This window comes from Salmo trutta, chromosome 28, assembly GCF_901001165.1.
Source record: "Salmo trutta chromosome 28, fSalTru1.1, whole genome shotgun sequence".
NCBI lineage: Eukaryota > Metazoa > Chordata > Actinopteri > Salmoniformes > Salmonidae > Salmo > Salmo trutta.
This window is the reverse complement of record NC_042984.1, coordinates 39067721-39092565: the sequence shown is the minus strand read 5'-3', so window position 1 is coordinate 39092565 and position 24845 is coordinate 39067721. Positions and strand designations below refer to the sequence as shown.

The 24845-nt window shown below is 41.9% G+C and overlaps 1 protein-coding gene across 2 annotated transcripts in view; it reads left to right on the top strand.

Moving 5' to 3' along the window:
• Window positions 1–24538, top strand: part of LOC115166190 (acid-sensing ion channel 1) — a 101049-nt gene extending 76511 nt beyond the window's left edge. Inside the window, exons 3-11 of one of the 2 annotated variants that reach the window (XM_029719962.1) lie at window positions 20057–20207; window positions 20455–20582; window positions 20842–20992; window positions 21087–21143; window positions 21244–21397; window positions 21622–21713; window positions 21837–21916; window positions 22173–22271; window positions 24142–24538. In XM_029719962.1, coding sequence (XP_029575822.1) covers window positions 20057–20207; window positions 20455–20582; window positions 20842–20992; window positions 21087–21143; window positions 21244–21397; window positions 21622–21713; window positions 21837–21916; window positions 22173–22271; window positions 24142–24237 — 1008 coding nt within the window. In that variant the 3' untranslated portion in view covers window positions 24238–24538. Of the gene's footprint in view, window positions 1–20056; window positions 20208–20454; window positions 20583–20841; window positions 20993–21086; window positions 21144–21243; window positions 21398–21621; window positions 21714–21836; window positions 21917–22172; window positions 23266–24141 lie in introns of those variants that run through there. The other variant, XM_029719963.1, reaches the window with a different exon arrangement.
• Window positions 24539–24845: the final 307 nt, after the last annotated feature.

The following is a 24845-nucleotide window of genomic DNA, read 5'->3' as shown; positions in this document are numbered from 1 at the left end:
CACACACACACACACACACACATACTAACTTACATCAGTAGAGAACTCCACCCAGCTTTAGGCGGCTGTATTTTTCCACAGTACCCAGACCACCTGTCTCCTTATCTTTTGCCAGCCTAGCTGTTCCCAGGCCGTTGTTTCTCTCCCTAACTTAAGGAGGCCTCTTCTCCTGTTCCTTTCCCAAGGTCGTCTTATCAACTCTGCCTCCCTCGTTTTGATGTGGTACCAGTGTCTTACTCATACACAGTATTGCAATATAGTTTTTAACCCATTATTATAGCCTTATTTCGAATACATTTCAACAGGTTATAAGGTTTCTGAGTGAAATCATTTAGTCAAACCTTTAATCATATAATTTCCATTACAGAGAGAAAATGCAATAACAAAAACTAAAATGGTAAGATTTTTGTGCAAATTGTCCAAATGAGTTTGACCGATTTTAAGGAAATTAAAAGCTGTGAAAATGACCCAAAATTTTTCTGATAAGATTTCAGTTCAGCTTGGATGCATATTTGATGTAGTTTAAATACTATCAGCTTTAATGATGCTGATAAAGTTAGTACCTTTACAGACGATCCCTAGCCGTGCATTCATTCTCTCAAGATGCTGAAAGAAATCATATTTCTCCACTCCTGTTTCCAAGTCAAATTAACATTTGGTGTATCATAATTCTTTCAGTTAGGCTACTATTTCATTTAACCCATCTGAACAGTACAGTTCCCTTGAAGTGTGTCATATTTGAAGTCCCCGTCTTGTGACTGTCGAATTTCTTTGTATGGCGCCTCACAATCATCACACATACAGTGCCTTCAGAAAGTTGACTTTTTCCACATTTTGTTGTTTTACAGCCTGAATTTAAAACAGATTAAATTTAGACTTTTGGTCTCTAGCTACATAAAATACCCCATAATGTCAAAATATATATATATATTTTTTTTTACAAATTAATAAAAAATGAAAAGCTAAAATGTCTTGAGTCAATATGTATTCAACCCCTTTGTTATGGCAAGTCTAAATAAGTTCTGGTGTAAAACATTTCTTAAATCTGCTATATTTAACTTTTTGGGCGACCCAACCAAATTCATATAGAATTGTGAGTTATAGATTTGTCATTCTCATTGAAAGCATGTCTAAGAAGCTATATATCTGTTCTATGTGTGCTATTTTTATGCTTCCCGGTCTTAAGTTTAGTTTCTGCATCTTTTACTTTCAGTTTTGTACATCAACTACAAACAGCTAAGAAAACAATATTTTCAGTTATGTAAAATATATTTCACAGCAGTTTGATGGTAAAATGATTTATTTACACTATACTGTACATGCTTGTTTTGTCACAAATGAATATGAAGTGAATTACAGAAAGGCTCACAGCTTTAATCACTGCCAAATGTGCTCAGGGGTGTCAATACTTATGTAAATGAGATATTTCTGTATTTAATTTTTAATACATTTGCTAAAATTTCAAAAAACATGTCTTCACATTGCCATTATGAGGTATTGTGTGTAGATGGGTGAGAATTATTTTATTTTTTTAACCATTTTGAATTCGGACTGAGTAACAACAAGATATGGAAAATGTCATGGGGTAGGAATACATTCTGAAGGCACTGTAACAAAGCCGGCACTGCTATCATCCTCTTTTACCACTTCACCAAATCTTACCCAAACATTTCTGTCCCGGGCCTTCCCTTCTCTTTATTTTCAACTTTCCATTTAACCCTCCATCCAGGAAATGTTTTCTGCCCAAGTTCCCAAAAGCATTTGGCGATTGGCATGTATTTGGCTGGCATATACCAGGTGAAGAGGGCATGTCAGCGACTCTACAACCTCAGGATGCTGGAGAAATTCGCTCTGTCCCAGAGGGCCCTAACAGTGTTCTACAGGAGTACTATTGAAAGCATAATGTCGGGCTGCGTCACGGCCTGGTACAGCAACTCCACTGCAAGGCACTACCCAGGGTGACTGAGCGCACCATTGGGTGCGCACTGCCTGCCCTCCAGGGCATAAGATCATCAAGGACCCCAGCCACTTGAGCCATGGCCTGTTCTCCACACTTCCTTCACTCAGATGCGGGCAGTACAGGAGCATCGGGGCGATAACTGGAAGACTGGCCAATAGCTTCTACCCCCAGAACGTCAGGCTGCTGAATAGCCGATAGACCTGCTCCCCCTGTCCCCCTCTTGCCCCCCCCCCCCATGGATATGCTACCCGCCCCCAACAAACATTTACCCTGCCCTCACCCACACCCCAATGGACATTAAATCCTTGTTACAGCGTAAATATGTTTATATTATATCTTTTTTTATTAATGTTCCATTCACTTCTCACTTCCCCCCCTGCTGCTCACCCTATGGACATTCCTTCCCCCCCTGCTGCTCACCCTATGGACATTCCACACCCAATGGTCATTTAACATTGCTACAGTTGTAAATGTAATAATAAATATTATTATTATTATTTTGTTATTATTATTATTCTTACTATCCATATTTTATCTCATTCACTTCTCTTTTTATTTGATATTTTATTTTGACCTGCACTGTTGGAGCCCAAAGCATAAGATTTTCACTGTACCCTGCAATTACATCTGCGTCCCTGTACATGTGACTAATAAACTCAATCTAATCTAATCATAGGCTACAGTTAGGCCCTAAAGCTTATAGGCTTACGCACTAATATCAGATACAAATAATGAAAGAAAAACCTCAATGCAGCCTATAGATATGAATTGCACAATAATTATACATTCTATGCCTTTTATCTCCTTTCAATATGTATAGAGGCATTTCTGTGGATGCATACAATATGTATAGAGGCGTTTCTGTGGATGCATACAGTATGTATATTGGCATTTCTGTGGATGCATACAGTATGTATAGAGGCATTTCTATGGATACATGAAGTATGTATATAGGCGTTTCTGTGGATGCATACAGTATGTATAGAGGCGTTTCTGTGGACGCATACAGTATGTATAGAGGCGTTTCTGTGGATGCATACAGTATGTATATTGGCATTTCTGTGGATGCATACAGTATGTATATAGGCGTTTCTGTGGATGCATACAGTATGTATAGAGGCATTTCTATGGATACATGAAGTATGTATATAGGCGTTTCTGTGGATGCATACAGTATGTATAGAGGCGTTTCTGTGGACGCATACAGTATGTATAGAGGCGTTTCTGTGGATGCATACAGTATGTATATTGGCATTTCTGTGGATGCATACAGTATGTATAGAGGCGTTTCTGTGGATGCATACAGTATGTATAGAGGTGTTTCTGTGGACGCATACAGTATGTATAGAGGCGTTTCTGTGGACGCATACAGTATGTATAGAGGCGTTTCTGTGGACGCATACAGTATGTATAGAGGCGTTTCTGTGGACGCATACAGTATGTATAGAGGCGTTTCTGTGGACGCATACAGTATGTATAGAGGCGTTTCCTCGCAGCCTGAAGGCTTGTCTGCCTGACTTAATGTGTCTCTTTTCTCCTGTTCTAGAGCGATGTCAGAGTGAAACAGGGAAAAGCACACATCAGCATTCCCTGGTGTAATACCCGCTATGCGTTCCTCTATTTCCCCGACACTTCGCTATGGATGCACTGCAAGTAGCACAGAATGTCCTATGTGTTGTAAATTCAGGAAAATGGGATTTGAGTCTGCTCATTTACCTTTGTAACGGCCGTCGTGAGAGAGAGTAGACCAAGGTGCAGCGGAGTTAGTGTTCATCATTGCATTTAATAACAGAAAGAACACTATACAAAACAAAACAAGACAAGAAAACCGACAGCCAAACAGTCCTGTCAGGTGCAAAACACTAACAGAAACAACTACCCACAAAACCCCAAAGGAAAACAGACTGCCTAAGTATGATTCCTAATCAGAGACAACGATAGACAGCTGCCTCTGATTAGGAACCCTACTCGACCCAAAACAAAGAAATACAAAAACATAGAAAAAGGAACATAGAACGCCCACCCAATGTAACACCCTGGCCTAACCAAAATAAAGAACAAAAAACCCCTCTCTATGGCCAGGGCGTTACAACCTTAGGTAGCATATTACAAGTAAATAAAATGCATGTAAGTAATTATATTATTAAAGAACTGAAAGGGCTACTGATTTGAGTATGCCCAAATTATTAGGATACAATGAAAACAGAGAGAAGGAAGAAAATTGAGTAGATTTCTCTATAATGTAGCTTTTCTTTTCTGTAATTGTCTTATTTTCCATTTTTTAGGTGATTATGGTTGCTGCAGATATGCGTAGTTTTTTTTCTGAGAGCTCCCAATTCACGTGCACACGCACACGCACACGCACACACACACACACACACACACACACACACACACACACACACACACACACACACACACACACACACACCATTCCCCACATGGGGCCTTACCACACACAGACACACATAGGCTGACATACACTGACTAGACTGACCAGGTGAATTCAGGTGAAAGCTATGATCCCTTATTGATGTCACTTGTTAAATCCACTTCAATCAGTGCATATATGTCACGACTTCCGCCGAAGTCGGTCCCTCTCCTTGTTCGGGCGGCGTTCGGCGGTCGACGTCATCGGTCTTCTAGCCATCGCCGCTCCACCTTTCATTTTCCATTTGTTTTGTCTTGTTTTCCTGCACACCTGCACACCTGGCCCTCTGTTCCCTCCATGTCTGGGAAGGGTATTGTTTATTGTCAAGGTTGGCACGCTTCCGGCTGGTTTGCGGCGGGTTTTGTTTTTGTACCCGTGCTTTGTGGCAGCCGGTACTTTGTACTTGGTTGTTGTTCTTTGCGCTGCCTCACTTGTTCTGTGGGCATTTGTTTTTGTGACGCGGTTGCGTTCTGTTCTAATAATTGCGTCAGTAAAGTGCTTTGTCCACTCATCTCTGCTCTCCTGCGCCTGACTTCCATGCACCAGCTACACCCACTGTTTGACAATATAAGGATTTTTTTCGAGACATGGATTGTGTATGCGTGCCATTCAGAGGGTGAATAAGCAAAACAAAAGTGCCTTTGAACAGAGTATGGTAGTAGGTGCCAAGAACTGCAACACTACTGGGTGTTTCACGCTCAACAGTTTTCCTGTGTGTATCGAGAATGTTCCACCAGCCAACTTGACAAAATTGTGGGAAGCATTGGAGTCAACAATGGCCAGCATCCATGTGGAACCCTTTCAAAACCTTGTAGAGTCCATGTTCTGACGAATTAAGGCTGTTCTGAGGACAAAAGGGGGTGCAACTTAATATTAGAAAGGCGTTCCTAATGTTTTGTACACTCAGTGTGTATATATGTATGTATGTATGTATGTATGTATGTATGTATGTATGTATGTATGTATGTATGTATGTATGTGTGTGTTCTGATAGTTGGTATGGATGTGAACATATACACACTCATGCACACATACTGGCACACACACCCCTCTCCTCATTATCCTAAAATACATTGTCAACTCTGATCACTGATTAGTAGTAACTACGCAGTCTGCATTAATGAATGAACCTCTTCACTCCCTCTCAGCGGGGTGCAGGATACCAGCTCGAGAGGCAATCAGCCAGATCTGAAGCACAACATGTACCTACTCACAACAGAGTCCCCCAAACCATTGATGAATATGTGTTTGGAGAACAGAATTCTCTAAAACACAAGCTACTGACTGAGCCTTGTTACAAAACAGACACACGCACGATCGTGATTGACAGCTCCTCAACTCAAGAGACAACGAAGCACCCTTTTAACAATACCGTGCCGCCCGAAACCAAACTGTGCTCAGTACAGCTTCGTTTGGCTCAGTAGTGTGTAAAGTCGAACATTTCCCTTATTAAAGCGGGCCCAAATAGACCTTTAAATGAATCTTCTCATGGCAAAGGTTTTTGAGAGAGCCAGGGTGTAAAACAGGATCCCATGTACCCACTTGATTCAGTCAAGCTCACAGATGAACTCTGCAGAGACTCTCGTAGCAATTATCTTCTAGAAACCCTTCTGCTACAGTAGGCGACATAAGGCCATTGACTTCCCTCAGGCTGGTTATCCATTGATGTTTACTCAGCTGTGTATGAGAGGACACAGCACTCTAGAGTTAACAGCTATCACCTCTGTGCCCGGCAGAGCTCTCACAGCACAGGGAACGTGGGTATTGTAGGCGGCCGGCAGAACCATTCGGCCGATTCGTAGTCGCAAAAAAAAAAAAAGAAACTGACAGGTTGGAAGTCTGCTTGTGCATGTTTTTATGGTTGACTTTATTAACAAGATGAAGGGTATCACTGGAGGAGAGCTGGGGAAGCACAGCGGGAAACATAAAGGCTGCCATTGGTCAATAGCTGTGCCTATCTGTGCATAGGTAGAGAATTCACTTTAATTGGATGAAATTACCAGATATAGCTGCCTTGCCTCACTGTTGATGATATCGTCTACGGTTTTGTCCACTAATATAGAGATTCAGGCACAGAAATTGAGTACTATGTACACTATATATACAAAAGTATGTGGACACCCCTTTAAAATTGTGGATTCGACTATTTCAGCCACACCCGTTGCTGACAGGTGTATAAAATCGAGCACACAGCCGTGCAATCTCGATAGACAAGCATTGGCAGTAGAATTGCCTTACTGATGAGCTCAGTGACTTTCAACGTGGCTCCGTCATAGGATGCCACCTTTCTAACAAGTCTGTTCGTCAAATTTCTGCCCTGCTAGAGCTGCCCCGGTCAACTGTAAGTGCTGTTATTGTGAAGTGGAAACGTCTAGGAGCAACAACGGCTCAGCTGCGAAGTGGTAGGCCACACAAGCTCACAGAACGGGACCGCCGAGTGATGAAGCGTGTAACGCGTAAAAATCGCCTGTCTTTGGTTGCAACACTCACTACCGAGTTCCAAACTGCCTCTGGAAGCAACGTCAGCACAAGAATTGTTTGTCGGGAGCTTCGTGAAATGGGTTTCCATTGCCAAGCAGCCGCACACAAGCGTAAGATCACCATGTGCAATGTCAAGCATTGGCTGGAGTGGTGTAAAGCTCACCGCCATTGGACATTGGTAACGCGTTCTCTGGAGTGATGAAACACGCTTCACCATCTGGCAATCCAACGGATAAATCTGGGTTTGGCGGATGCCAGTTAAATGCTACCTGCCCGAATGCATAGTGCCAACTGTAAAATTTGGCGGAGGAGGAATAATGGTCTGAGGCTGATTCTCATGGTTTTGGCTTGGCCCTTTAGTTCCAGTGAAGGGAAATCTTAACGCTACAGCATAAAATGACATTCTAGACAATTCTGTGCTTCAAACTTTGTGGCAACATTTTGGGGAAGGCCCTTTCCTGTTTCAGCATGACAATGCCCCCGTGCACAAAGCGAGGTCCACATAGAAATGGTTTGTCGAGATCGGTGTGAAAGAACTTGTCTGGCCTTCACAGAGCCCTGACCTCAACCCCATCGAACACCTTCAGGATGAAATAGAACGCCGACTGCGAGCCAGGCCTAATCGCTCAACATCAGTGACCAACCTCACTAATGCTCTTGTGGCTGAATGGAAGCAAGCCCTCTCAGCAATGCTACAACATCTAGTGGAAAGCCTTTCCAGAAGAGTGGAGGCTGTTATAGCAGCAAAGAAGGGACCAACTCCAAATGAATGCACATGATTTTGGAATGAGATGTTCGACAAGCAGGTGTCCATCCACATACTGTTGGTCATGTGGTGTATCTTTATGGGTTCAGATCTATTTTGTATGTACTGTAGTATTTTGTATGTACTGTAGCTATGTACTGTAGCTGTTACTACCATATTCACTGTAGATACTACACATGGTTGGAAAATGGAAGTGTATACACTAAGGCAGACTAACAGGGAATAGCCCAGTCTCCTTGCTGTTTTCCACCTCACTCAAGCCTTGTTTGGCTCACTCTGGGGGAAATCATGGCTTTACTGCTGCCTGTGAGATTGTATAGCAAATTGCATGTCTCTGATAGAGAGATTGTCTGCAATCCAACCACATTCTGTATCTAGTGTTGAAATCCAAATGCCCGCTTTCACCATTCACCAGGGGAGGACTATACAAATGGCTGAAAAGTGCCCGTTTTCAATAGTCATTTAGTATGCCCTTGTTTAAATATGGAGTTATTTTCTTCTCCATTTAAGAAAAAGCCAGCAAGAGGGAGGGTAACTTTATTTTTCCCACCTGCTTTTTTTCTGTCTTGAAAAGGTCGTTTTTTTTCAGCATTTTGGGCAGTTTTCCTCAAACCATAGATGACAGGCATGGCTTCAAACTACCAGTTTTAGTCTCCCCTGGAGAAATACCGTACAGCAGATTCTACCCAACAGTGTTATTCACCATTTGATTGGACCCCATGCAGTTTTTACTAGTAGTTTTGGATCTCAACACTGTGTTGTTTTTTTATGCCTGAGTACTAGAGGCTGAATACAAGAATTAATACATCAGGGAATGGCCAATCCAACTGCTGTTGTTCATTGCTTTTTAAATGCTTTTTTGCAATTATTGTCCAAATATGTATCACAAAAACATCATCATAATGCATCATCCAATAGATGCAGACATGCAGCCACCTAAACCCTGCTAACATCTTGCATATTTGGTTCCTATCCTAATCTGAATTCTGGTCTGATATATTCAACAAATTCAAGTCCTAACCTTTGACACAAATCCACTCTCCGCAATATCATTAATGCCACCTGACATAAACTCACCCTAAAGTGAGGTCTGTTACTTTCCCTCCTAGCAACAGGCTTTTTACTTATTAAGTGGGAGCGTACTTCCCCTTCTTTATATGATACGCTTTCTCTACTCTCTCTCACTCCCTCCCTCCCTTCCTCCTTCTGTTCCCACTCTCTCTCTCCCTCTCTTTTTTTTTATAAAAAAAAAAATCTCTCTCTCTTTCTCTCTGTCGATGTCTTTCGCGCCCCATGCTATGATGCTATCGACTCTGAAGGTGATCGGTACTGAGAGTCCTGGCGGTGTCTGGGAGTGGGCTCATGAGGAGTGGTGGTGAAGAATGGAGCATCTCCGCTGGCCTGTAAAATATTCATCAAACTGAGTGGGAGGAGGGGGAACGGAGGGAGGAGATGGAAAGGAGTCCACTGGGAATATCACGTCATAGCTCAGAGTAGACGGCGAGGAGAGGGAAGGAGGGATGGCGGGAGGAAAGAAGGGAGCAGCGAAGAGAAAGAAAAACTCATTGTGTGGGAGAATGTTTTAAAACCCGGTGCTCGCGAATGAAAGGATGTGGGTTTGTGATGGAACGCTAAAAGAGAGGATTCGTCTCAAGAATATCATATAAACCACACAGCTAATGATTGTAGTAATAAATCATGTGATTCTGACAGGCAAAAATGTATTTGAGGATTTAACTGAATTGTAGAGCATCAAGGCATGTAGTGCTGGATCTCCCCTGCGAATCCACTAAAGTGGAAAAATACAAGTCAACAGCGCCTGTTCAATTCACTCTCTTTCTCCGTCGTTGTTAATTATGTATGTCTTAGGTCTTGTTGTCCGTATATCCATTAACTGATCATTAGACAACTGCTTACAGGCCTGTCTGGCTCAGGGTGCTATCTGACAGGAAATCCATTGGAAGTGGATGGTATTGGGTGATCAATTCTGTCTCATTACTCTGAACTGTGTGGAGGTGGTTTAAAGGCCACACAGACATTGTCTCCTTTCCTTACTGACAGTTGAATGTACAGTGTTTTATGATGTTGAAATAGAAACTGCAGTAGGTAGTTGACATCTTTATACACCTCTTCAAAAAGGCAGGGTGCACTGTAAACATTTTTTTGGGGATGAAAAAAAACTTTTTAGCTGTTAGAATTTTTTTACACCGTATTATCCACATCTTTTTTGGGTTGTAGAATAACGATTGCTGGTGACAGTTTATAGATCTCTCTTTTTACTGCCTGAACACAAATTAAAGGAAAGACTTAGTGTGTGGCAGGCTTTCATTTAGCCATCTTCCCCGCAGAGGCCTGTGGTTTACTTCAGTTCACTTGTTCCCGACAGTTGTTTGTTTGTTTCGTGACAAAATTTGACAAGCATCTATTGAGCCGTCATTAACACACTCAGCTTGACACACACAGGCACACGTACACATTTGAAATCCCCTAGCCTTGGTATTTGAAGTCCTCCCTCTGGGAAGACCTTCAGTTGAAGTTTGTCATTAGTTTGGTGAGTCAGCAGCCGTCGTCCAATCACACACAGTCAATAGCGGAACAGAGAGCCATGATGACAGAACAGGGTAGGACAGTGGATTGTTATTGTTCCATCCGGACTCGTTATCTATCTGTGTACGGACATGACGGATTAGGGCTCCAAGAGCCTTTGAGCTGCAATCTCTCTCCCTCACAGAAGTCAGTAGTCGACAGTCTCCCTGTTCTTACTGTTCTTGGTTTGCCCTTCAGTTTGGGCGGGAAAGACAGATGTTAGCTAGATTAGGAGAGACAGGTCTCAGGTTGGTGAGACTCTGATCGGAACTATGGCATTAAAAAGCTGTGTCCTTTTTTTAATGAATTTGAATAGACATACTTTTTTTTTAATGAGCCCAATTAACAATGCGTAACTTTGTTTACCCTCTTCCCCGTTCAATCAAAGTATTTTAAAGTGTTCTGTCTACCGTATGACAACTACAGTTCAACAAAGTCAATTTGTCTGTAAAGTTGGCATGGGAGCTGTTACAGATTTTCCAGATGACTTAGAATGCGTGCTGCATCAACAAGCAAATAACAACATTAGCACGACAGGGCTAAAACCACTCTCTGGTGAAAAAGATGATGGGTGCCGACTGGTCACTGATGCCTGTCGCATGGCTGCTACCACAGTTTAAATCACAATCTCTCTGCCAGTGCTATGGCTGTTTGAGACAGAAGATGAATAACTGAGCTGGTTTACGAAGGCTGTTCTAAGTCTCTGGAACATTCCCTCATATAACAATGTTAATGGGTTGAATTCACCCTGCAGAGGCATCCATTAGCCGATCAGGGACGGCTGGGGCATATTAGGGGTCCTCCAACAGCTAGGAGTGTGCGGATTAGTGATTTAGGACTTGTTCTCCACTGTCTGGCCTGGAAGGAAGGAAATGCACATTGATGTATGATTAAACACAGGAGAGCGTTAAGTGCTTTCTAATGGTGGGGAATGCACTATGACTGACTGTCAGTGATTGACTAGGGAGCTCCAAAGATTATAGAATGTACAAACTCTTTAAGATGTGTTTTTAATCATTAGGGTGGTTAAAGAGGATTGATTCCCTTAAGTGAAGTGGCAACAAAGAGAGTAGAAAGTAAAAGGAAAGATGAGCCCAGCAACCCTGGAGGAAAACTAAGTGAAACATTTAGATACTGTATTCAAAAAGTAACTGTAACCTTTCTTCTTCTGGTATGGTGGTGTTCACCTGTCAATGGTGAACCACTGTCTGGTCACGTAGGCAAACTGCAATGTGAAATAGATAGCAATGTGCACAGACACTTAAACTGCACGCCACACCCAAATGCACTCATTCATCAGGAACATGCATTACATTGTAATACATCAAATCGAATTCCTAACTTCAGAAGAAAAAAACATGTTCATTCATGACTGTATTCGTAAAGCACATGCTGACATCGCACACTCATTCATTGATTAATGTATTAATAACGAACATCTGGCACTCCAACCTTACACAGTCATTGAAAGGTTCAGTGGGAAGGTGGGAGGGTAGCATGACGGAGAAAGGAGTGGGGTAGTGTTTATGTGGGATAAATAAAGTAGGAAGGAAGTAGGAAAACACATTTCTGGGATATTTTATTTCAGCTCATCAAACATGGGATCAATACTGTACATGTTGCGTTCATCGTTTTCAGACCCCTTGACTTTTTCCACATTTTGTTACGTTACAGCCTTATTTTAAAATGGATAAAATACATTTTTTCCTCATCAATCTACACACAATACCCCATAATGACAAGCAAAAACTTTTTTTTTGACATTTTTGCAAATGTATTAAAAATAAATACAGAAGTATTCAGACCCTTTACTCAGTACTTTGTTGAAGCATCTTTGGTAGCAATACAGCCTCGAGTCTTCTTGGGTATGATTCTACAAGCTTGGCACACCTGTATTTGGGGAGTTTCTCCTATTGTTCTCTGCAGATCCACTCAAGCTCTGTCAGGTTGGATGGGGAGCGTCGCTGCACAGCTATTTTCAGGTCTCTTCAGAGATGTTAGATCGGGTATAAGTCCGGGCTCAGAGACTTGTCCCGAAGCCACTCCTGCGTTATCTTGGCAGTGTGCTTAGGGCCGTTGTCCTGTTGGAAGGTGAACCTTCGCCTGGAGCAGGTTTTTATCAAGGATCTCTCTGTACCTTGCTCCATTCATCTTTCCCTCGATCCTGACTAGTCTCCCGGTCCTTGCCACTGAAAAACATCTCCACAGCATGATGCTTTCACCTGTCACAACTTCCGCCGAAGTCGGTCCCTCTCCTTGTTTGGGCGGCGTTCGGCGGTCGACGTCACCAGCTTTCTAGCCACCGCCGATCCACTTTTCATTTTCCATTTGTTCTGTCTTTGTCTTACACACCTGGCTTCACTCAACCAATTACTTGTTTATTATTTAACCCTCTGTTCCCCATGTTGTGTTTGTGAGGGATTCTTTATTGTAATTCAGTCCGTCTTTGTGGGCTCGTGATGTTAATTTGTAAATTTGTCTTTTAGAGTAAAGTACGTTGATTACTCATATCTGCTGTCCTGACTCTCTACACACAGGACCCTTACACCACCACCATGCTTCACCGTAGGGATGGTGCCAGGTTTCCTCCAGACGTGACGCTTAGCATTCAGGCTAAAGAGTTCAATCTTGGTTTCATCAGACCAGAGAATCTTGTTTCTCATGGTCTGAGAGTTCTTTAGGTGCCTTTTAGCAAACTCCAAGCGGGCTGTCATGTGCCTTTTACTGAGGAGTGGCTTCTGTCTGGCCACTCTACCATAAAGGTCTAATTAGTGGAGTGCTGCAGAGATGGTTGTCCTTCTGGAAAGTTCTCCCATCTCCACAAAGGAACTCTGGAGCTCTGTCAGAGTGACCATCGGGTACTTGGTCACCTCCCTGACCAAGGCCCTTCTCCCCCGATTGCTCAGTTTGGCCAGGCGGCCAGCTTTAGGAAGAGTCTTAGTGGTTCCAAACTTCTTTCATCTAAGAATGATGGCCACTGTGTTCTTGGGGACCTTCAATGCTGCAGACATTTGTTGGTACCCTCCCCCAGATATGTGAATTAACATGATGACACAATCCTGTCTCAGAGCTCTACAGACACTTCCTTTGACCTCATGGCTTAGTTTTTGCTTTGACATGCACTGTCAACTGTGGGACCTTATAGAGAGATGTGCCTTTAAAATCATGTCTAATAAATTGAATTTACCACAGGTGGACTCCAATCAAGTTGTAGAAACATCTCAATGATGTTTAATGGAAACAGGATGCACCTGAGCTCAATTTCCAGTCTCATAGCGTAGGGTCTGAATACTTATGTAAATAGGATATTTAGCAGTACAAAACCATCCCTAGACTGGCTGTCACGTCCTGACCAGCAGATGGAGCTATTGTTTTAGTTTTGGGGTCAGGACGTGGCAGTTTTGTGTATGGGAATGTTTGTGTTGTTGATTGGGACTTCCAATTGAAGGCAGGTGTGCTGAGTTGCCTTTGATTGGAAGTCCTATATAGGTGTGTGTGTTTTTCTTTGGGGTTGTGGGTGGTTGTTTTTGCACTGCGTTTGTGAGCCTGTAAAACTGTTACTGTTGTCACCTTTATTGTTTTATCAAGTGGATGCTTTACTCCTTTTTTGGTAATTAAAACCATGAGTATTCACATACCTGCTGCGCCTTGGTCTTCTCTCCATGACAACTGTTGTTACACTGGCACATTAGACAGCACATTCCTCACTAGCTAAATGCAGCAATTTACAGGTCAGATGCACAATTAAAGGGGAATTCTATATAAAAAAATATATATATATTTTCTTCCAGACCAAAAAAAAAAGTATTCTGATGGGATTTAAGCATTGACAATGCCTCAGAGCATCCAGTTTTGCTGTTTCTCTATGAACAATTGTAATTTTGAGAGTGAAAAACTAGGAAAAATAAAACTGAGAAAATAGAATTTGGGATAATATAAAACATAATTTTTTGAAAAAATTACAGATTTTATTGGGGCCCCCTTAGAGTTGTAGGGGAAAGGGAAATAAGGTGCCTATTTGAATACTAGAAAAGGTTGGAGACCCCCTGCTATAGCCTGTTCTGTTCAGTTTGAGAAGGAAAGCGCAAAGATGAGAAGGAGGACCGGAGGTTAACTTTGATAGCTTGCTACTACTAGGCTATAATTGATTTTATTGAAAACAATATGTTTCTTGCCCATGATGTATTGACCGACCTCACAATAAGCCAAATTCGCATAACTTACAATATGGTGCTGGAACAATCAATCGAAATGGACAGCTCATGGTGCTGAAAGTAGGCAAATTCGAGTAGACGTAACTCATTTAAACATATTTATTATAATTAGACTTTACTAACAAAAGAGGGCTTTGTGTTGGAGCCCATTTCTTCCTATTTAAGAAATTAAAGGTAGGCCTACCTGTTTGACAGACGAAATTAGGCTATTGGCTGCTATATCCATAGATTTGTTGGTCAATTCCTCCACCCTCCATGCAGTCTTTAAATAGCTTACCTCGTGTAAATAGTGCCGTGACTGTCCTGTGAGGATCACAATGGATCAGATCAACTTGGCAATGGCTGACAATAACCAGACCCTCTCCCAGGGGGGAAGGGGGGAACTGCCCGTTAGACAGCTCACACTCGGTTATAAATTAAGCCAGAGAGGGCTCTCTCTTGCTCTTAAGTATCAATCAAAAGAATGTCTTTGTTCACAGACACTTTTGCCCGCCCAGCACTCTAACGTCCAAAAAGTGAATAATTAAACAATATTTCTAACATAACGATGTGGGAAATGGTCAGTGGGGAACTATGGGAAAAAAATGTAATATTGCTTTTCATTGTGTGATGTTATTAAAAACTGTATGGACCAAATACTGTAACTTGGAAAGGTTACCACCTATATCTGTGAAGTGTTCATCCAATATATCATGCATAGGATTTGATAAATGATGAACGTATTTTTGTTAAGATATGAATGGGATTTTAGGAGTCATACGAGATAACTTCTAATCATATCCTTTGCACATTAAACCAATTTGTGTAGTACTGAATAATGCGCAAGGCTGGGGGTTTTGCAGATCCAAGAAGGTTACGATTGTTCAGAATGAGCATTTGACAAGAGGTAATGATTAATAAGATGACTGTTTATCGATGAAATAGGTAAAGACCTCATAGAGTTGAATTCGGGATAACTTATTCTGTGGCGCCCCAAATCCTAATGAGTTAATTGCTACATGATGTCACGCCCTGACCATAGAGAGCCCTTGGTTCTCTATGGTGTAGTAGGTCAGGGCGTGACTAGGGGGTGATCTAGTACGTTTATTTCTATGTTGGTGCTAATATGGTTCCCAATTAGAGGCAGCTGTTTATCGTTGCCTCTGATTGGGGATCATATTTAGGTAGTTATTTCCCCACCTGTGTTTTGTGGGATATTGATTGTTAGTGTGTTTGGGCGCTATGTCCTCATGGTCTTTGTAAGTTTTGTAATTCTCACTTAAAAAATATGTGGAACCATACTCACGCTGCGCCTTGGTTCGATCATTTTCAAGAACGTGACACATGATTAATTTAATCAGGTAACAATTAAACATAGTTAGGGGATTAAATAAATAAGTCATCAGATTAATTAAAGTTAAGTCACAACAATAGCATGCCAGTGAATGGCTGTTAAGTTATAATCAAGACTGGAATTGAGAGGGTATGCCATAGACCTACCTTTAATTAAAGAAAATGGCAAAAAGCACAGGCCTAACCCTTGTTAGCTTAACATTTTGAAGAAAATAAAACGGATCTGATTTATATAAAGTGATCTAGAACTGCGCTTTGGTCCACAATGCTTTATGCTAGAAATTGTTTTGTTTCTTTGACATTCAGAGGCTGACTTTGCATGGGAAGTAATCTAATTCTGCCACTATCAATTGATTAAGCTATTCACTTTCCGTACAATAGATGTTTAAACTCAGACAGCTTTTAGGGAAACACTTGTGACCTTGTCTCATTGGGTTAAGTTATGGAAGAAGAGTAGCCAGCAGTTAAGCTTACATTTTTCTGTGTCGGTAGGCCTACTGTCTGGGGTGGAACGGTACGCCTCACTTTTGAACGTACCATGCTCAGATTCATGATGACGTCTCAGTTTTAATTATTTAGAAACAGGGACAGTTTAGTTGAAAACAAGACGCACTGATTTGGCATTGGAGAAATAGGATAAGAGGAACACATAGGCATATCAAGGGTTTAGGTAAATACGATTTTGCTGAAGGGAGGGCCATCCATATTCATTTCAGAGAGTTCCGATTTTCTCCATGAAACCCCTGTTATAAATAAAGTTCACTCCCTTACTCCAATGTCTCTCGAGCTGTGCATCTACGTTAGAAACGTTCATTTGTAGGCTAGGTTGTAGCAACCTCATGATGGTATAGGGCAAGTATCGTGTAGTAGCCTAAACCTATTGATGTTACATTGAGCTGGGCGAATGGAATATGAATGACAGTCATCCAATATACTGTAATAGAAGTAAGGCCGTGCTCATGATTTTATTTGACAAAAATTGTCCTCCCTAATCTAAAACAGTCCCGACCACCGCTGGTGTGTGTGCATGTGTGCGTTGAAAGATGACAAGGCTGAGCCATTTAATTGCCCTTAGCATGGCACAAATTCAGTCGTCAATCATTGTGTGTGTTTGTCAGCCCTCTCTCTAATCGCAGATGTGTCCTGTTGTACCATAGCGCCGAGCAATGGTCCGCTCCCAGCTTTGCACAGTGAGAATGGAGCTCTCTCTACTTCCTTTTCTCTCTTTACCTCGCTTAATGTCTCCCTCTCTTTCTATCTGGTTCTTTCCCTCGTTCCCTCTCTCACATTTGTTTCTCCCGTCCCCTCTCTCTCTTTCTTCATAAGTAGGCTGTGACTCAAATCGCACGCCTCAAGTTACTGTATAGTTAGCTATTTAAATACAGTGTCAGCCATGCTGATGTTTGTAGTTCTATGAAACACTTACTGCCCTTTCTGTGCCCTGCATCACCAGATGTGCTCTTTCTTTACTCAATTGAGTTTCTCATAGCATTGCTTCACTCCTCCATCTTGGGGGGCCTAGCATGACTTCTGACATGCTGCGACAGCTTCTTTCTTAAGCCATCATAACAGCTGATGAGTTCATACAGCAACCATACCATTCTGTGTGATTCTTTCTGTGTGTTGTTTGTTCCCTTGACCAGAAGGCAGCTTCTTCACAGGCATGTTTGGTCTCCATGGTAACAGCAGGTCTATTTTAATTTTTTTATTTAACCTTTATTTTTAACAGGGAGTCATGCTGAGACCAAGGTCTCTTTCACAGATGAGCCCTGTATACACATAAATACACACTATACATACCAATATTCACATCAATACACGACAACCAAAACACAAATCATAGAAAACAAACACACTATTCAGTAAGAAATTGCCCTAAGAGGCCCCCAGTTCATTCTATTTTAGAGAGCCTTGGAGATCGTTCCACAAGTAAGGTGCAAAAAAAACTCAAAGCAGATTTACGTAACTCAGTGGAGATCGAAGGGATATCCAGAGTTAGCCAACCCTGAGACCAGGTCTGATATCTTGTACGGTTTTTTTTTCTTCTTTTTTTACATCTGTAAGTAAACAATGAAGTAAGGTACAGCGTTTTTGAAGGAATGTTTTACAAACAAAAAGCGTTCAGCGCATCAATCTACCAGACTTCAAAGAGGGTCAGCCTACTTTCTGATACAGAATGCAGTGCTGGCTTTTTTCAATCCAGATACCCCGATATTTCTAAGCGGGGACACGATCAACAAAGGCACCATCCAATGTATATTGAGCAAAAAATAAACGCAACATGTAAAGTGTTCCTCCCGGGAATTTTCCATACGCACAAAAATATTATCTCTCTCAATTGTTGTGCACAAATTTGTCTACATCCCTATTAGTGAGCATTTTTCCTTTGCCAAGATAATCCATCCACCTGACAGGTGTGGCATATCAAGAAGATGATTAAACAGCATGATCATTACACAGGTGCTTGGGACAGTAAAAGGCCATTAAAATGTGCATTTCATAATATCAAGGAAAACTGGACTTAACACCATCAGAAAATTCTATCAAGTCATTTCAAAACGATTGCACATGGTTCATACCGATTGCACACAATCTTTGAATCAACAGTATCGAAAAGTCAATAAAAAGGGCAGCATAGTGCTTCCTCCTATCCATGACCTTTAACACATAATTTAACACCAAGGGCGCAGCAGAGATGAGGATATACCCTGCCTGAAACAAGACTGGTGAACACTTAGAAGACATTGCTAGGAAGGATCGAAGCTAAAAGTTGATTAATGATTTTGCTAGGCAAGACAATTTTGAGATAGGACGATAATTATTTAGGTCGGAAGGATCACCACCTTTGTGGAGCGGGAGCACATGGTCTGCCTTCCAAACCCTGGGATTAGCACCAGAGATAATCACAAGTAGGAAGTTGTTGAAATGAAAACAAAGATTCACTGATCTTCCATCGAGCCTGCAAGGGAAGAGCAGTCGACTGACTGACCAGGGTCAATAAATTTTTTATTTAATTAGGCAAGTCAGTTAAGAACAAATTCTTATTTACAATGACGGCCTACCGGGGAATAGTGGGTTAACCGCCTTGTTCAGGGGCAGAATGACAGATTTTTACAATGTCAGCTCAGGGATTCAATCCAGCAACCTTTCGGTTACTAGCCCAACACTCTAACCACTAGGCTACCTGCCGCCCCATTAAACCACCATTAAAAAATATATATATGTAAATCCTGCAGAGATAAAATCCTGATTAAAAGCATTACTTATCAAATGTTTCTCATGCATGATGCCAGAGTCTGATACAACGTGCTTAGGCAGGGAAGGAGAGGAATTTCCACGCTTCAGCGCATTAACTGTTTTCCAAAATGTAGAAGGATCACCAACAGTCTGAGATAGAACTCAGGAAGTAGCTTGATTTAGCGTTCTTAATTGAGGATGTACATCTATTTCTCTATTGCCTGAAACAATGCACAATCAGCTACCGAGTCAGTTCTTCTAGAGTCAGTTCTTCTAGGCTTGGCCCAGATCTGAAGGTTCTATAGAGAACCAAGCATTTGTTCTATTTCTAACTCTAAGGCGTTCAAAGGGGACGTGTTTGCCTGCCAGAGATATACAAATATATGAGAAAAGTTCTAGAGCCAATTCAGGGTCAGACATGCAGCTGATTGAGGAAAGCTCAGAGCAATACATATAATGAAAAAACACCTGGGGAGAATTTGTATCTTCATAATGTTTTTTCTGTTTGTTACCTCTAATCCATGCAAAAGGACAGTGATCGCTGATGTCATTATCAAAGACACCAGTCAACAAGTACTTGTGAGCGCTGTTTGTCAAAATTAGGTCAATCAGCGAGGAGTTAGCTAGGTTTCTTACATTAATCCATGTAGGTTTGGAGATTAGTTGTGTCAGGTTAAAATCAAGACAAATATTCTTCAAATGATCAGAGCCCGGGGTAAACCAATCCAGGTTAAAATCTCCTAAAATAACTACTTCAGGTGACAGAAAAGGTTTTAAATATTCAGAAATAGTATCAACAGCATCCTATTATAGCTGCTATAGCAAAGAGGTTGTGAGGGAATGTTAAATCCCTGGCCCTTTAGTCTCCATCAGCCCCAAACCCAGAGGAATACCCTCATCACTCGTGGCACTGTGGTATCTAATGTAGATGAACACTGACCCCCAGTGGCAAGTTACATCTACTATGGCTCTGCTAGTGTGATGGATTGTTCCAGGACATCTGGTCTTGCTATCTATTCATATTTCATCTTTTTCATCTTTCTCCTCAGGTGTTCACTCGCTATGGGAAGTGTTACACGTTCAACGCGGGGGGTGAGGGCCGCACCCCTCTCATAACTACCAAGGGAGGGATGGGTAACGGGCTGGAGCTCATGCTGGACATTCAGCAGGATGAGTACCTCCCAGTGTGGGGAGAGACGGGTGAGGACAAAAGTGTGTGTGTGTGTGTGTGTGTGTGTGTGTGTGTGTGTGTGTGTGTGTGTGTGTGTGTGTGTGTGTGTGTGTGTGTGCGGTTTGTGGTTTAATTCCAGTTCATTACACAGCTCACACGTGTGTTGCTCTATCAAACAGACTACTCTAGCTGCTCGCTGGAGCCAGTGGGTTCGTTAGTTAAATAAAACATGCATGGATGGTGCAGTGACCCCTGCCTCTGTTCCCCTCCCCACAGATGAGGCCACGTTTGAGGCTGGGATCAAAGTTCAGATCCACAGTCAGGAGGAGCCTTCCTTCATCGACCAGCTGGGCTTCGGGGTGGCACCTGGGTTCCAGACCTTTGTTTCCTGCCAGGAACAACGGGTAGGGACGTTACCCTTATTTGTAAAACTTTATTTCGACAAAGAAGTCATCATTTTACAATATGCCGTCAGCACCACCTCTGTAACTGTTGTAGTGCTGAACACCTATGCAATTGTAGTTGTAGCTTATGTGTGTTGTGCGTGCGCGCGCGCGCGTGTGTGTGTGTGTGTGTGTGTGTGTGTGTGTGTGTGTGTGTGTGTGTGTGTGTGTGTGTGTGTGTGTGTGTGTGTGTGTGTGTGTGTGTGTGTGTGTGTTCTAGCTGATATACTTGCCCCCACCCTGGGGGGACTGTAAGGTGACACGGATAGACTCAGAATTCTTTGAGTCCTACAGCATCACCGCCTGCCGTATCGACTGTGAGACGCGCTACCTGGTGGAGAACTGTAACTGTCGCATGGTACATATGCCTGGTAGGTGACCCCTCACATCCAGCCGTTTACCTAGTCTAGACTTTTTACCTTTTCAAGTTCAGCTTATATTGATTGATTATGTCTCTGTGTGCAGGAGATGCCCCATACTGCACCCCTGAGCTCTACAAAGAGTGTGCTGATCCAGCTCTCGGTAAGGAATAGATCCAGACTGTTGTTTCTTAGACCATAGCAGCTCTATTTTGGTCCCTATATCACTATCACAATGCTGCGGCCTTTCTCTTTGCCCCCAGACTTCCTGGTGGAGAGAGACAATGATTTTTGTGTGTGTGAGACACCGTGCAACATGACCAGATACAGCAAAGAGCTGTCCTTTGTCAAGATCCCCAGCAAGGCCTCTGCCAAGTATCTGGCCAAGAAATACAACAAGTCAGAGCAATACATAGCGTGAGTCTTGTATTCCAAACACCAGATAAAAACTTTACAGTGATTATGGAGTACCCCGGGCAAGAAATGGAAAATACATTTGCTTTGGGCTTTGGCCCTTGCATCTTTTACCCTCCAGTTCCATTTCCAATACACAGCAACGAAATAATTATTTTCTCTATCAGAACCTTCATATGTAAACTGTCTACTGTTTAGATGTTGAATATGGTCTCTTTCTGTAACAGGGACAATATCCTTGTTCTGGACATCTTCTTTGAGGCTCTAAACTATGAGATGATCGAACAGAAGAAAGCCTATGAAGTAGCAGGACTTTTAGGTATTTCAATGGTGATGAAAAAAAAACATGGATTTTCTTTTAAAGGATACTTTGTTGGAAAAGTGTTATCTTTTGGAGAAGTGTATTATCTGTGATAATCTTGTCCTTCTCTGTTCTTCCCAGGTGATATTGGTGGTCAGATGGGTCTTTTCATTGGAGCCAGTCTCCTTACTATTCTGGAGCTGTTTGACTACATCTATGAGGTAATCTTTTAATTATTTCTAGTACTCTACAGTGACAGAAAACAACCACATGTCCATTATGCTTTCTGCCAGACTCATTATTGTAAGCTCTTAGAAAAGCAGAATGAAACATTTATGGTTGCTACACATAACTCTCAAAGAGAGAGGCACACACACAGGAATGACTCCAAAAATGTCCACCTTTTCTCTTACCAGCCTTTGTCTCAAATCGAGAGCATCACTGACCTTCGTATGGGGTATCTATGTTTCCTTACAGGTGATAAAGTACAAGCTCTGTCGAAGCGCAGAGAAGAAACACAAGCACAGCAACAACGACCAGGGAGCTGTTCTGAGCCTGGACGATGTGAAATGTCACGTCAGTAACTTTCACTAAGCATTTGTAGCTCTCAGAAGAAGGCAGCCATATTGCTTCATGTCTAAACATCTCAATTAAGAATTTAATGTGCATGAAGCCAGGTTGTTTTTGTAAAAGAAAATGTGTTCTAAATGAACGTACCTGGTAAGGTTCATGAATGTGTGTGGGGGGATATTCCTAGTTTAACCTTGCACACAGCAGGATACAAGACAACCAATCCAATGATCCACATGTATCCCTTAGATTTCATTGGCTAATGTAAATTGCTTTGCAACAGAACAATGGAATACCAAATCAAAGATCCAAATATAGAAAAGTATTATCTCCAAAACCTCCGTTGATATTTTTTTCTGAGCAACGGTATTGTTAAAATGGATATCAATGGAGGTTGTGGTGTTGTGTATCAGCTTGAGAAACATGTCTTCACCCCATCAATTTCCATCAAGTTGTCTCATCTATATTTTTGGAAAAATCGGAATCTTAAAATCTTAGTGTGTAATTTAAAAGGGTGCTTTCTAAAAATGTTTAAAGCATATCTACAAAAGGATACACTTTTAAATGCATGACTATGTTGTCCCTTAACTCTGCCTAACCAGTAATCAAAATAATGTTAGCTATACAGTATGAAGTTATCTTAGCCAGCCAGGTAACGATAGCTATTAAGCCAACTAGCTATTAGCCCAGCCAGCCTAGCCAACCACCACAAACACATCACAACTATAACCGCAGATCAAAAGCAAAGAAAGAGCAGAGACTTACAGATAGTAACACTTTTAAAAGAGTACAAGCTGAGTTAGCTACCAAAGCAAGGGGGAGGCGGGCGCTTCACCAGGGAGGAAGAGTCAGGAAAATCCAATAGCTATATAGTAAGAAAAATCCAAAATAGATAGATTCCAGATGTCAGTCAGCTAGTGGGCTAGCACCAAGCCAAGGTGGAAAAAGTTACAAAACTCCTGTAGCCAGAGAACATGCCAAAAAGTTGACAAAACAAAAAGGAGAACAGATGCTGTACTACACAATTAGAGCAAGCAGGTATGATTTTCTCTTTCTTTTTGAGCACACAGCAAGAAGGCACCATAACACAGTCACAAAGTCCATGGAGAGCATCATGATGCAGCATGGCCGCACAATCTGTTCATTGTTTACATCACAGTTCCTTCTGATTGGTGGATTGTAGCTCACCACCATCAACACTTGGTCTGGAATGTAATTACATGCTAGCATGGCTAATGGCTAATGATAGCCAGTTTGAGCTAGCTACCGAGCTAGCATACAAACTCGGTAGCACAGAGTAGATAATCCCTATTACAGTGAGAAATAGTGCATTGTGGGTAGTTTAGAAGATATCAGTAAATGAGTTTATAAACATGTAATAACCCAAATATATAACTATGTTTGTACTTATAGGTAACCAGATCGTGACTACAACTAAGTTACTTAAGCAATAAGACCCGAGGAGGTGTGGTATATGGCCAATATACCACGGCTAAGGGCTGTTCTTAACCACGACGCAACGCGGAGTGCCTGGACACAGCCCTTAGCCGTGGTATATTGGCCAAATATCACAACCACCGAGGTGCCTAATAGCTATTATAAACTGGTTACCTACATAATTAGAGCAGTAAAAATAAATGTTTTGTCATACCTGTGGTATACGGTCTGATATACCACAGCTGTCAAACAAATCAGCATTCAGGGCTTGAACCACCCAGTTTACAATAAGTCTTTGATCACACTGTGTTGTTACATTGGTGAGTAAAAACTCATGCTTCCTACCCTTTAAGTTTAACTTGTCTTTTTGTTTTGTTATTGGCTCATACTCCCACTCTTTTTTTGTCACCAACTATCCATTTCACATTATCCACCCCAGTCTCTTCGTGACAATTCTCATCCACCACCTCCATACTCTGCCAATATGCTACCTTATCACACAGAGCGGAGCAACTCAGAGGACTTCACCTGCTGAGCCAATTAGAACACAAGGTAGTAAGGAAGTGGAGCATTTAAGTTTCATTCAAAAGTAGACAGATGTCAGAGTATAAAGCTTATTTGTACAGAATCTTGATGATGGGTAATGCGTAACACTTCAATAGCACTTAGATCTCCACTGGTGCAAGATTAGTGATAGCCACGTGTAGCTTGCTTGATGATAATTACTGCAGCCCACAACGTCATGAAACTGGCTATTTCATCCCATGTATACTGAGCAAAAATATAAACTAAACATGCAACAATTTCAACGATTTTACTGAGTTACGTTCATATAAGGAAATCAGTCAATTGAAATAAATTCATTAGGCCCTAATCTACAAATTTCACATGACTGGGCAGGGGAGCAGCCATGGGTGGGCCTGGGAGGGCATAGGCCACCCACTTGGGAGCCAGAGCCAGCCAATCAGAATACAGAAATACTCCTCAGTTTCATCAGCTGTCTGGGTGGCTGGTGTCAGATCATCCTGCAGGTGAAGAAGCCGTATGTGAAGGTCCTGGGCTGGCGTGGTTGTGAGGCCGGTTGGTCGTACTGACAAATTCTCTAAAACAACGTTGGAGGCAGCTTATGGTTGAGAAATGAAC